This window comes from Panthera uncia (genome assembly GCF_023721935.1).
Source record: "Panthera uncia isolate 11264 chromosome A3 unlocalized genomic scaffold, Puncia_PCG_1.0 HiC_scaffold_11, whole genome shotgun sequence".
Classification (NCBI taxonomy): Eukaryota; Metazoa; Chordata; class Mammalia; order Carnivora; family Felidae; genus Panthera; species Panthera uncia.
In genome coordinates, this window is record NW_026057578.1 from 71102987 (window position 1) to 71116892 (window position 13906).

General features: G+C 38.7%; 2 protein-coding genes across 2 annotated transcripts in view; one reads left to right on the plus strand and one right to left on the minus strand.

Annotated features, from left to right (window-relative positions):
* ACYP2 (acylphosphatase 2) overlaps positions 1-13906 on the plus strand; it is a 178191-nt gene that overhangs the window by 128454 nt on the left and 35831 nt on the right. The window lies entirely within an intron of this gene.
* On the minus strand, positions 554-2382 carry TSPYL6 (TSPY like 6). The gene is given in 4 exon segments (XM_049650255.1): positions 554-906; positions 908-1240; positions 1242-1448; positions 1450-2382. Coding segments are annotated over 4 exon segments (978 nt in total). The 5' UTR covers positions 1566-2382; the 3' UTR covers positions 554-584.

Here is a 13906-nt window from a genome sequence, read left to right on the forward strand (position 1 = left end):
ACTTGCCTGACAGCCTGTAGGTTTCCTGAGTGGTGGTTGTGGTGGTAAGGAATTGGAGTCTTGTAGGGGGGGAATAGAAAGGTCTTTCATGGGCTGGCAGGAAACGTGGACCCACCACCAGTTCTGGAGATCAGTGTTTATCTAAAATCAGAAAGTGGAGCTGACAACGGTCTGGAAAATGTCCATCCAGCAGGCAACAGCCTGAGGGGGTGGGTATAGGCAGCAGTCGGTGACCAGAAGGGCAGGAAGAGCAATGGAGTTGCATAAATCACATAGACCAAGTGGCACACTGCTGTTTTCCCTGGGTTTTATTAATGCCCAGCAATTGTCCACAGGTGATGAGCAAAGTGAGTAAAACAGGCTCCTGAACATAGCTAGAAATCCAGGTGGTAGTGACCAGGCTAGAGGCCCTGGGAACAAACAAGCAGTGTAGATAAAAGCAGTGCAATTTATAATATCATTTGTTTGGCTTAGAAGAGTGTGAACCATGCCACATAGCCTGTGATGTTAATATGGAACTGCCATGAAGGTCTAATGTTAAAGTTGAGAGAACGAATGTTCAAAGGAAGGAAGATGCTGAAAGGTCAGCACATAAAGAGTAATGGGCATACCCAGTGCTGTTGCCAAAGCACAGGTCCAGCAGGAAATGGTAGGGGATCTTGTATGGGAGTATTTTCAAGGGTGAGGTTAACCACTTTGGAACTCAAGGAGATCTCTACTGGCTTCCTTATCTGGCCAAGTCTAGCTTTATGGGCTCTTTCATGCAATAGGTAGTATTCAAGTGGATTTGGCCAGAGGTCCTCTTTGATAATCTCAGCAATTCTGTCAGACTCTGGGAGGTTGTGGTCTGAAAACCAGGCAATGAAGCTGCAGATGAAGTCTTGATTCTTATGACGTCTTGATTGGAGTGGCAAGAGACATCACTTGGCTGGGGGTTCTCACCTCATATTCCTTGACAGTGAGCTTGTTTCTGCACTATGGGTTTCTTAGAAAGAAAAACTTGAACTTGCAGCCCATCCTAGGGTATCTGAAGCCCTTCACCTCCATATTGGTTATGTACTTAAACATCTATGCTTCTTGGCCTCTAATCGGGGTGGACAGCTGTGGGTGGTTCCAAAAGGCCCTGACCCAGAAGCTGGGGATATTCTGAATGATGTAGTTCCTCTGCTCTAGGTAGTGTTGCCATACCTTCCCAAATTTGTGCTCCACGTGCAGTATGGCTCTGTCAGCCTGAGCCTTCCGTGTCCATTTCTGGCTGGCTGGCCTCCACGGAGCTCATGTGGAGAGCCACATTCAGGGACCAGGGACCTCCCTTGACTTTCACCTAATTTACCACTTTGTTTTCCTCCACTGCTTCCATTTCTTCACCTCCTGGCTTCACCACCACCACTCCAGCCCTCTCTTCCTCACCCACTGCTCCTCAGAAGATGGCACACATTTCAGTCTGTTTTCTTGGCCTTTGCCCGAGCCATCACTTCAGACCCCAGCCTCCATGTGCAATAGATTTCTAGGCCCTTATCCCCACTAGGACCATGTGGCTCTTTACACTAAAAGCCATTTTTCATGTTGCTTTCATTTACTCAGAGGCTGCTTCTAGGCCCTTCATGGGTCAGTCTCATGATAGTCCATTTCCATAACCTGTGCCATCCTTTTTATTTCTGCCTCGCTAGTGTGTGTGTGATGTTATCACATGCTGGTTTTAAGTTGCATTTACCTCCTGTGTAACAAAGAAACTTTTCATGTGTTTTGATATCCTCTCCTTACGAGGTGTCCGAGTCTTCTCCCCATTTTTCTGTTGCGTATTCTGTATTTTTCATATTGATTTGTAGGAATCCTTTATGCATTATAGATACAAGTCTCTTTAGAAACCAGTGTATTGCAAATGTCTCCTCCCTTTCTTAGTTGCTTTCCTCTATTTTAACTATGTCTTTGGATGAACAGAAGTTTTAAATTGTAACATATTCCAATTTATCACTTTCCCCTTTTAGATTAGTGATTTTTATTTTCTGTTTAAGAAATCTTCCCTGTCCAGGATCTTTCACTTTTATACCCACAGTTGATCTGAAATTGGTTATTGTGAATGATGTGTTAGGAATCAAGATTCATTTTTCCATATAAATATTGAATTGACCAGACCCTGTTTATTGAGAAGACCATCACCTCCCCATGCATGGGTTTTTAAATGTTTCCATCAAAAATGGCATATGTCATTAGCCAGAGCTAGTCAGATGGCCTTGCCTAGCTTCACAAGGTCAGGTAAGTGCTATCGTCTAGGAAAAAGGAAACTAGAAGTCCTGGTGAGCATTATATCACTCATCAAAGAGTATAACCTGAGTAATGTGTAAAATTAGCAGAGTTAGGCCAAAGAAAGAGAAAAAGTAAATGAGGAACATTAGAGGAGAAAAATGAAAAACAATAGAATATCAACCAAAGATTAACAATAAAAGGAGGAAGAGACTATGTAAACAGTATTTGGAATGAAAAATAGTCACAGTAGTGATTTAGAGAACTATCAGAGGGCATGTTGGAAAACATTATGCCAATGCATTTTCAAACCTGGATGAAATATATTATTTCACAGAATGTATTTCATTGACACTGACTGAAAGGCAGTAGAAAACCTAAACAGATGTAGAAACAATAAGTTGAATCAAGAGTTTCAAAGTAATCTTTGCACAAAATAGCATGAGGCTGAAATGATGTTGAGACAAATACTACTATACCTACATAGTCTATTAAATACATAGTCTATTAAACATTAAATATTTATTGTGTGCCTGTGCTATGCCTGGCACACTTCTAGGCCCTTGGTGTATATTGGCAAACAGAACAAAGATTTCTTTCCTTTTGGAGTTTCTAACAGAGGAGAAAGACAATAAATAACACTTAAACAGTAAAACATAATAGGAAGTGATGAGTACTATGGAAAGGAAACAAGAATTGAATAAGGAGAATGAGGGTTCTAGGAGTAGGGAGTGGGGAACAATAATTTTAAAAGGGGTGGTCAGAGGAAGCCTCATTGAAATGGTAAGATTTTGGCAAAGATTCAAAGACGAGAGAGTTAGCTAGAGGATATTATAGAGAAGAGCATTCTAAGAAGAGAGAAGAGCTAAGCAGAGGCTGTAAGACAGGAGCATGCCTAGGGCATTCAAAGAATAACAAGGAGATCACTGTGACTGGAGCAGAGTGGATGAGAGAGGCCAAATCAAGTAGGGTCTCATAGGATATTGTAAGACTTGTGGCTTCTGCTCTTAGTGAGATGGAAAGCCACTTCAGAAATTTGAACAGAGGACTCAAAATCTGGCTTAGGTTTTGCATGGATTGTTTTAGGTCCTGGGTGAAGAATAGACTGGATGGGGGCAGTGGTAGATGCAGGGAGATCTTTTAGAAGGCTATCCAAAGTAGTCCAGGTGGAAGAAATTTCTCAGACCAAGTGGTAGCAATGGAGGTGGATGGTGGATGTAGTATGATGGTAATGCCAGCATGGTTTCATGATAAATTGGGTAGGGGAAATGAGACAAAGAAGTCAAAAATGACTCCATGGATTTTGACCTGAGTAGCTGGTAAGATAGAGTTGCCAGAAGCAGAGAAGGGGAAGATCATGATGGAGCAGATCTCTACAGAAGAATCAGAAGTTTACTTTTAGATGAGTGGAGTTTAAAATGACTGTTAGACAACAGTTGAGATAGTAAGCATTAGAAATCTGAAACTCAGGTCTGTGACTGGGATACAGATTTGGGAATAAACAGCATACATGATATTTAAAGCCAGAGAGCTAGATTAAATCACCAAGGGTGTGAGTATTGATATACTAAGCCCTGGGGCCTCCAAAATTATAAGGTCAAGGAGGATAAGACTAAGGAGAGACCACTGAGGTAGGAGGGAATGAGAGTGTGCAGTGTGCTGGCAGCCTGATGCATAAAGGGAAGTGTTCAACTGTGTTTACATGTGTGACATGGTGATGACAGGTCAAGTAAAATGAAGTCTGAGAATTGACCATTGGATTTTACAGCAAAAAGAATCACTGGTGACTCAGGAAGAGCACTTTCAGTGGAGTGAGGGGGCTGGAGTGGGTTTTAAGGGGAATGAGAGAAAAGAAATTTGAGACAGTGAACATTGACAATTCTTTTGAAGAATTTGCTCCAAAAGGAAATAAAGAAATGGGGTCATCACTTGACAAGAACAGTTTTGGAAGCGTGAGAGGGTGACAGCTTAGCTATAATGGGTTTAAGAGGAAATGTGAAGGGAGAAAGTGAAGGTAGCAAGTATACACGACTCTTGAGCAGTTGTGGTCTACAGAAGGGGGGGTGATAGCTGGTGGAGAAAGTAGGTCAATGAAAGTGTTTTTAAAATGGGGGAAAAGGAAGTATGTGTACGTGCTGATGTCAATGATTTGGTAGGGAGCAAAAAATGATGTAGGAGAGAGGAAGGAGAATCATTCGATGGATGCCCTTGAATAGATGAGATCAGATGGAATCTGGAGCCTAAGTGGAGAAGGAGGAGGACTTGGCTGTCGATGGGAGCACAGTAAGTTCACCTGTAGGAACTGCAGGAAGGCAAAGGATAAGGGTATGTATGCTGGTCAGTGGGTAGAAGTGGTGGAATCTATGAAGTTCTCTTCTGATTTCTTCAGTGTTATAAGTAAGGCAGAAAGCAAGATTATTAAAAGGATGAGGCAAGAGGCAGTGGGATTCTGAGAAGAGAGCTCTCAAGGTCATGGATTTGAAGTGAGTTACGTCAGCATGGTTGGGAATTTTTCTTCAGCCACATTCAGTGTACAGGCGCAGCATGAGTAAGCAGAGTTAGATTTAGAGCTGAAGCAAGAAGAGCAAGAAAATGATGACAATAATCGATCTTAGAATTGAAGCTGCAGGAATAGAGGACATACAGGGATGAGGGGCAGTGAACAGGTGGCCTGATCAATGCACTGGAAGACCCAGGGAATTGAGGTGTTGTTGGGCCAAGTACCAGAGTGCGCTGGAGGGATGCCACAGAGGTTGGGGAGTGGAACACAGAGGATTGGTCAGAATCTTACTTATCCTTCCAAATGGGGCTCAGATGAGGCAGATTGAGGATGATGTCATTCCAGGTGGGGAGGTCAGTGAACCACGAGGCCAGGGTGTGAAGGATCACTGATGTGTATATTGAAATGATGGAAAGATAAGGCCAGAGAGCAGTGAGAAAGAGCCAGGAGCTAAAATCATTGAGAAATGAGGGGGGTATGACCTGGGGATCATGACCTGGGCATGAACGCAGGGCATTAGGCGATCTAAAGTGATGACAGGAGATTTAAAGCTGGGCCTGTATTCTAGGGCCAAGGTTAATTACATAGCAATGCCACCTTTGCTGAAATCAGTTAGTGGGAAAGCAGATACTTTTAGAATTTCATATTAATGTCACAGACCCTGTATTTCACTATTTTTCTCAGAGTGCCTAGAAGAAGGTTACACATAAAGGAGCTGATAAAAAATAAGGAATGTGTATCTTTTTTTTTTAATTAGAAAGTGAATGGTGACCATACTGGGTTTAGGGTGAATGGTAATTTCTCTTGGGGTCTTTCATTCTGTTTGAGTCCTAGAGGATGGACTAGAAACTACTGAAGAGAACAAAATAGGATTTTAAGTTGGGGCTTGAAACATTCTGGCTATATGTATGTGTATATATATTTATATATATATATTTATATATGTGCAATATAATATATATAATATATACATAACATAAATATATACTTAAATATTTTTTAGATTTATATATGTGTATATATATATTTTAGAAAGGGATATATATATATATATATATTACATATTTTAGAAAGGGGGACCATATATATTATATACACATATATTTTAGAAAGGGGGAATATATATATATTTTAGAAAGGGGAAATAAAGAAAGATAATACAAAATATATGAACTGTCTAGTCAACCAGAAGCAGAAATAGAAATGTGAAAAGAGAGGAAGAGGGAAGGGGGGAGAGATAGAGAAAGAAAAAAGGAAGAAAGAAAAGAAAAATGAGGAAAGAAAGAAGGATGGCTTCTTGGGAGAAGTCCATAGTAGCCACAATTCTGCACAGCATAGAATTGTGAAGTGTTTAAATTCTCTGGGAAACAGAAAAAAAAAACAAACATGATCTTTTAATGGATAAACTTAATATAAGATGAATGAAGAGAGCCTGTGAATTGTGTAGTCTTAATTCCCTTTGACTCTTCAAATCCTGTTGAGCAGTTCTTCCTTGCTTTGAAAGGGATCTCTCTTGACTTAAAGTCTTTAAGCAAGTATGTTTGTATAATTTGGCATGCAGAGCCACGGTTCCTTGGGCTGGGCCACCCAGGGTAGAACGTTAAGGACCTCAATCTGGTGTTACTTACTTAAGACAAGAAAGAATGCTGGTAGACATGAGAAGGAGATACACACTTTGTTACTTTCCTCAGTTTCCCATAGAAAGCCCATGAAACTGTGTGTGCAGAAGGAATTGGTGAAAAAGAGGCTTTGAGTGATTAACCAAGTAGCTTTACAGCTGCAGTCATCTCTCTACAGCCTCTTGGAAAAAGTATATAAATAGAAGTGGAATGAAAATATTTTAGTTACCAGAGAGTGGGTAATGATTTACCCTGGGAAAGTCAATAATTGTGATTTAATCATGTGCTAGGAATACAGCACTCAGAAAGAGCAAATATGCATGATGGTGCCTGATAAAACCATAAGGGGCTGAAAGTCTCTGTAGGGTGCTGGTCTGGTGTGGTGGAGCCAGATAGCAGGGGTGACTGTGATCAGCCTACAGATGTAAAGAGCCACTTAAAAAATTGAAAAAAGTGGTATAAAACATTACATAAAATATGTTTGTAATATCTAAATGCTAAACATAATCATTTTAACTTAATTGGGTTGAAACTAATGATTAAAAGTAAGGAAGTTGATACTATAGCAAAATCAATAAAATTCATTTATGAAAATTTGAAACATGGGATCTTTTTTAAAAAAAATAGCATGACCTTGAAAAACAAAGTGCATCATGGTGTCATCATTACAGGAGCATATTTTTTGAGCCAACTTTTCCAGCTGCTGGAAAAGACTCTTTTAGACTGTACTAGTTACAGAATGGTGAACAGAATTTTGTTCTAATGCCTGTTTTCTTCTCAGCTGTCATTTTGAAACAATCTCTTTTTTTAATCAGTTTTTTTCTTTAGAAATAACAATGTTTTTGTGTTTTGGTGCATTACATTTTCACTGAACCCTCTGCACTAGGCACTGTCATTAGCCCCATTTTACAGATATGATGACTGAGGTGCAGAAATAAGAAGTAATTTGCTCGTGGACACTTAGTAAATGGCAAAGTCAGGAATCAGGCAGTCAGATCCCTAAGTTCTTCCTCTTAAACACTGCAGGGTACATCCTGAGACTTTCTAGGCCTCAATTTTCTCGTGGTGGTTGTGTCAAATAAGATAAGGAGCTCAGGTGGTGGAGGGTTGGGGATGGGGATGAGGTTGATTTTGTCTTTATCTGTTTCTGTATTGTTTCACTTGTTACAATGAACATGGATTAGTCCTGCATTTTTGTAATCAAGTAAAACAATTTTAACGCCTATAAGAGTGCCTGGGATAGACAGGCACCCAATAAAGTTGTTGCTATTATGTCTGAAAGCAAAGTCCTAGAGTTTCCACTTGACTTAATAGGGATTTGTTAGCTCCGGAAGCTTGGTTGTGAAGGAAAGAAATAAGATAGGGCAATAGGTAGAGAAGAATTCAGGTTAGAGGTTTTTATTTTCCAATGAGAAGGGCTTGTACATCCTGAAGTGAGGGGTGGGGAGGGCAGGAGGGAGAGCAAATTGGTGTGAGTGTGCCGATAGAGTGAAGTCCCAAGGAACAGGGGAGGGAGATAGTTCTGGAACCCTTTACCTTGAAAAACGTTAATATGACTTCACTGTTGGTAGATAAGCCCCATTTTATAAGCTTGCTGAGGTTATAAAAATAACAAGATCATTTTGGAAAATGAGAAAGGAATGAAAAGAACGCTATGGTTTTATTTATCTACCTGGTTCTGGGCAATGTGAGAATAGGTTTTCTGAAGAGGAGCCAACAGTTTATTTTTCCATTTGTGGGTTACAATGGTAACATGATTGTTGGCAAAAGAACATCTTTTCAAGTGGCTTCCCTTGGTGTAGGTCAGCAGGGTAACAAGAGGAGGTATTTCTGCAGCTGGGAGAAAGGTTCAGAACCATCTTCCTGGAATCTCATTTCAGAGTCTAAAATAGATGTGAAATACTGTGCTATTTGGGGATTGGGGGCCTATTCCTTCTAAGCACATCTGCTGGTAGCTGTTGAAATTCAAATAAATTCAAATAAAGTCCAAGTAATGCTCATATTATACTTATGGATTTCAAGGAGTGTTTAAAAAACACACCTCCAGAAAACCTACACTGCAGTCACTGATGTTGATGAAGACACAATATGAAAGCCTTGCTTTTTGGCCAACCATGGTTTTTCTGAGTCTGAACCACAACATTTAATCTCTTAAAAACACCCCTTTCTCCCTATCTGAGTCACTTTTCAACTGAGATTCGTTTTCATTTGCAAAATTTTAAATATGAACTCTATCCAACAGTTGTGGGTTTTGATTTTGATCATTCTGCAGCCTTCAGTAGTTGAAATGAGGTTGCTAGACTATTTAAGTCAGAAAGCCAGGACTGAATAGATGCGTTTTTCCTCTTTGCCTTTTCTCCAGTAAATGACAGTTTTCATTTGGGTGCTGTGACTAAGGGAACTTGGTATATCTATTTATTTACACACGATTCCATTTTATAAAGAAATCAGGGCCTCTTTAAAAAGGCAAACACAGGGGGCACCTGGGTGGCTCATTCGGTTGAGCATTTGACTCTTGATTTCAGCTCAGGTCATGATCCCAGAGTCTTGGGATCAAGCCCTGTGTTGGGTTCCATGCTGAGCATGGAGCTTGCTTAAGATTCTCTCTTTCCCTCTTGCCCTCTCCCCCTCTCTCTCTCAAATAAAAAATTAAACAAAAAAAAGCAAGTACAGGACAGAAAAATATGGGAATTTCTCTTTCATTGAACTGTGACTCTCTGTAAGGAAATGTGATCTACCAAATGTATTGAAGGAAGTAGAAGAACCATTTTAAGGTTGTTTTTCTATCTTTTTCTAAGTAGTTGAAATTTTGAATACAATTTCAAGTGGAATATTCATATGTCATTACCTGAGGGTTTAATGTTAGAAGTAGATACCATAGCAAGTATATTACATGAATTCACTCCTTTAGTTTAAACCTCATAATTACCCAATGGAGTATTATTATTTCCATCTTATAGATGAAGGTATCCAAGGATTAAAAATGAGTAATTTGCCCAAAGTCATACAGTTGAGTCAGGATTGAAACCCATGTCTATTATTCCTGGTTATTAACTCATAATCCAAATTATGTCTGTTATATGAAATCCAGTAAAGGAGAAGATAAAGGACAATAAAAAGAAATCAAAATGTATTAGGAGTTAGAAGAAATGTCTTAATTTTTTACATGTGAATTTTTTTGTCTAAATCCAGGCAAACTTTTGAAAAAAGTATTACGGTAAAAATAAAGTATCTGGAAGGAAGAAGACAAACAGGATACCAAGAGCCCAGAACAAGGTTCCATAGACAAAGGTGTGTCAAAAATCGCATACACTTGATTTTCAAGATGTGATGCTTGCATTCTCCAGCACCTTTTGGAAACATGGTTTCTGTAAGGTTCTGGTACAGTGAAAGATCCTTCCTCTAGGAAACCTAATAACTTGCCATTTGACACTGATATTCCTGTTCTCTTCTACTCTTTGCTTTCATCTATATGGTGAAAAATATAGTAGGTGTTAGAATCCATAATGTTCAACAACTACTATTGTTCAACTACTAGTATAGTTGCTTCCTGCTTCCTCCCCCATTTTATTTACAGAAAAATATTATCCACGATTCCACTATTCCACGTCAATAGTGACTTTGAGTTTTGTCTTCTTCAGTATGCACAGTAAGTGGAATTATTACTGGGCTCCCCTCCATCATTAAATAGGAACAATTTTTTCCAATTTTTATAATTATACCTCTAATGCCTATATAGTACTCTGTTGAGTTTATAAAGTATAATTTATATCGGGTATTTGGCTTGTTTTCAGTTTTTGCTTTTATAAATATCCTTCTGAGAATATTAATTGTACATTATGTATTTTTAATATAATGCAAGTATATATTCGATCATATATTCATTATATACTTGTTAATATATATAATATACATACATTTCTTCATAAGTGAATTGTATGTTTATATACATTGACCATTTATCTCTTGAGGTTTTAGTTTTTGAAGATTTGAATAAGTTCTTTTTTTTTTTTCAAAAAAATTTTTTTTTCAACGTTTTTTTTAATTTATTTTTGGGACAGAGAGAGACAGAGCATGAACGGGGGAGGGGCAGAGAGAGAGGGAGACACAGAATCGGAAACAGGCTCCAGGCTCCGAGCCATCAGCCCAGAGCCCGACGCGGGGCTCGAACTCACAGACCGTGAGATCGTGACCTGGCTGAAGTCGGACACTTAACCGACTGCGCCACCCAGGCGCCCCTGAATAAGTTCTTAATTATGTATGCCAACTTCTTTTTTATCATAATCAATACAAATGTTTCCCAATCGTGTTTCTCTTAATCGAGTTAGTTTTTTATTTTATATTTATTTTATATTATTTTCTTGCTTGATTTTTTGAGCCATTTATTTTTTCCTTTACAATTCCATTATTGTAATAAACTCTTCAAAGATAATATCCCTCTAAAGATTTCATAAATATTTTATTCTTTGTTTTCCTAGCTTTGCTAAGAGTTAAAGCAAATATTTGACTCTCTAATCCACTAGGGGCTTACTCTGGTGTGTAGTATAAGAGCTGATCCAAATCATGTTTTGCTTCGTGTTGGTTAACCAGTTATTCTGGGAGTTACTAAAGTATAATTAGGCAAACATTAAATAATTACTATTTTCCCCAATTTTATGATACTTGTAAACTAGATTCATTTCTGTATGGTCCACACTGCCTTGATTATTTAATAATTTAAGCAGTATGCTTTGTTTCAGATTTCCTAGGACCTAGATCAGCATTATATTCATGGTTTCTTTGTTAGTGTGGAATTTTAATATTTAACAAATAGTAAATAACTGTACTTGCTGAAATTGGTTTTCCTACATGATAATATGGTATATATCTCAATTTGTTCATCTTGTTTTATACATTCCAGAAGAGCTTTGTAGTTTTCTTTGCATATGGCTCGTAAAATCCATTGTAATTTTTTTTTAAAAAAGGTTTATTTTATTTTGAGAAAGAGAGAGGGAGCACAAATGGGGAAAGAGCTGAGAGAGAGAGGAGGAGAGAGAATCCCAAGCAGGCTCCACACTGTCCACACAGAGCCTGATGTGGGACTCAAACTCATGAACCATGAGATCATGGCCTGAGCCGAAATCAAGAGTTAGATGCTTAACTGACTGAACCACTTCAGTGCCCCATGCAATTTTCTTTATAAGTGTTCTAGGTGATTCTAAGTTTATCCTCCCTCCTGTTTGTTTTATTTTGCTATTTTTTAAAAAAGATTTTTTTATTTTTTATTTTTTGAGAAAGAGACAAAGAGAGCATGAGTGGGAGAGGGGTAGAGAAAGAAGGAGACACAGAATCTGAAGCAGGCTCCAGGCTCCGAGCTGTCAGCACAGAGCCCAACATAGGGCTGGAAACCATGAACTGTGAGATAATGCCTGAGCCAAAGTCGGACCCTTAACCAACTGAGCCACCCAGGTGCCCCGACATTTTGCTATTTTTAATGGAATTTCTTCCCTTGTTATTATATTACTGAGCTGGCACTTAACATCATAAAGAAAGCTCCTAATTTTGGTAAATTCATTATAAACCTAGTCACTCTGATAAACTCATATAGGCCAATAAATTTAAACAGATTTCTAGATATGTGATGCTTTCTGCAATAACCATAGTTTTATCTCACCCTTTAATATAACATTCCATTGGCACAAAGTAAATACACACTAAATGGAGTTGTCATTCTTTGTGTATTGAAGGAGCATTAGGCTGGAGAATCCAGAAATTTGAATTCTACTTTCATATCCTCAACTAAGAAAGCCATCTATGAAGCACCTTGTCTGGGTCAGGCACCCTGCTAGGCACTTTACATAGGCCATCTTGCCTAAGTCTTAGAATAAGCCTACAGAGTATATATATAATTAAATATCAGAAATGAGGAAACTAAAGTTTTGCAAGTGTAGTAGGACAAAGCTGGCCTATGCTAGGCCCAAACAAGCAGTAAGAAATGGAACACCCAAGTACCCAACTGTGGAGGTCTGTGTATGAGAGGCCGTGGGCCTGTAACCTGGAGTTCTTGACCTGGCAGGTTTATCACTCCCTGAGGGCTGTATTGACCACTGACCTTTAGTTAAGGGTCTGTGAGGAAGTAGGGAGGCATGGAGAAGCTGCATCAGCTCACTTTCATCCTTATCTTGTAAATACACTTCACACTTCCTGATTCTGGGTCACAGTAAACTTGTATGAAAACAGTCCTGAAGGAAGTCTGTGTTCCCCTGCTCACCAGTCTTGCACACCCTCCCCTCTTCCCCCATTAGCCCTTTGAGGTCTGGCTTAGCTCAGTGAGTTGAGTAATTTCTCCAAAGTCATATACATAGTGAGTGATGGAGTCAGTGGCTTGCTCAATAGCCAGTGCTTTCTCCATTCTCCCAGTGATGTCTACACCCATGATGTGGTTCAGGAGGTTCATTTCACCTCTCAGTACTGTAATTTCCTCATCTGTACAATGAAAGAGTCAGACAAATGGTCCAGTTTTTACAGGCTGGACAACAACACTGTTGATAAATGCATTTACTTCTCTTCAAGATGGCAAATTTTTCAAAGTCAGAGACTGTACTTTCCACAATCTTGAATCAGTGTTATTGCTTTGCATGTAACAAGTGTCTAGTGAATACTAGACAGGATGAATGAATGATCAGTTGATCAATCAGTCAAATGAAATAATCTTAGTGCTTTTCTCACAGGACATTTTCAATGCTGGGACATAAGGGGCAAAAAATATTTTACATTTCAACTGTGGAATCTTTTATAAAGACTGCGTTTGTCATTAGTCTCTTCACAAGAAGATGCTTAGCCAGGGTCATCTTGTTTTCATCTGAAAAGAACAAAGAATTGACGTTAGGAAGGCTGGAAGCCTAGGAAGGATCAAGGTGGGAGCTGTGGAAGGTAGACTTTTCTCTCATAAAGCTGTTTGGGTTTGCTCTTTGTGCTGCTCTTACAACAACAATATGAAAAAAAATTGTGACTATTCAAATTTAACCAAATTAGAGCCTATCCAAAGCCAGTTTTGGATAAATGTCATTGAATAAATGACAAACTGTGGGGAGTATGCCTTAACATCTCTGTTTGGGCATATGATAGAGAACTACTAAGTCTTAAGTTCCTGTCTTTTTAGTGCACCCTCAGAAGATATAATCACTTCTGCGTTAATATTCTCTTTATGCCAAAAAAAAAAAAAAATCCAAAGGAGGATACACAGCTCTTTGGAGGCATACAATCTGTGGATTTTTTAATTACTAGTTTTAAACTTAAAATTTCATTGAAGGGGTGCCTGGGAGGCTCAGTCAGTTGAGTGGCCGACTCTTGATTTTAACTCAGGTCATGATCCCAGGGTCGTGGGATTGAGCCCCATGTCAGGCTCCATGCTGAGTGTGGAGCCTACTTAAGATGCTCTCTCTGCTCCTCATTCTTGCTCACTGTCTCTAAAAATATATATATAATAACTATATAATTATAATTTAATATTATATAATTTTATATATATATATATATATATATATATAAATAAAATCTCATT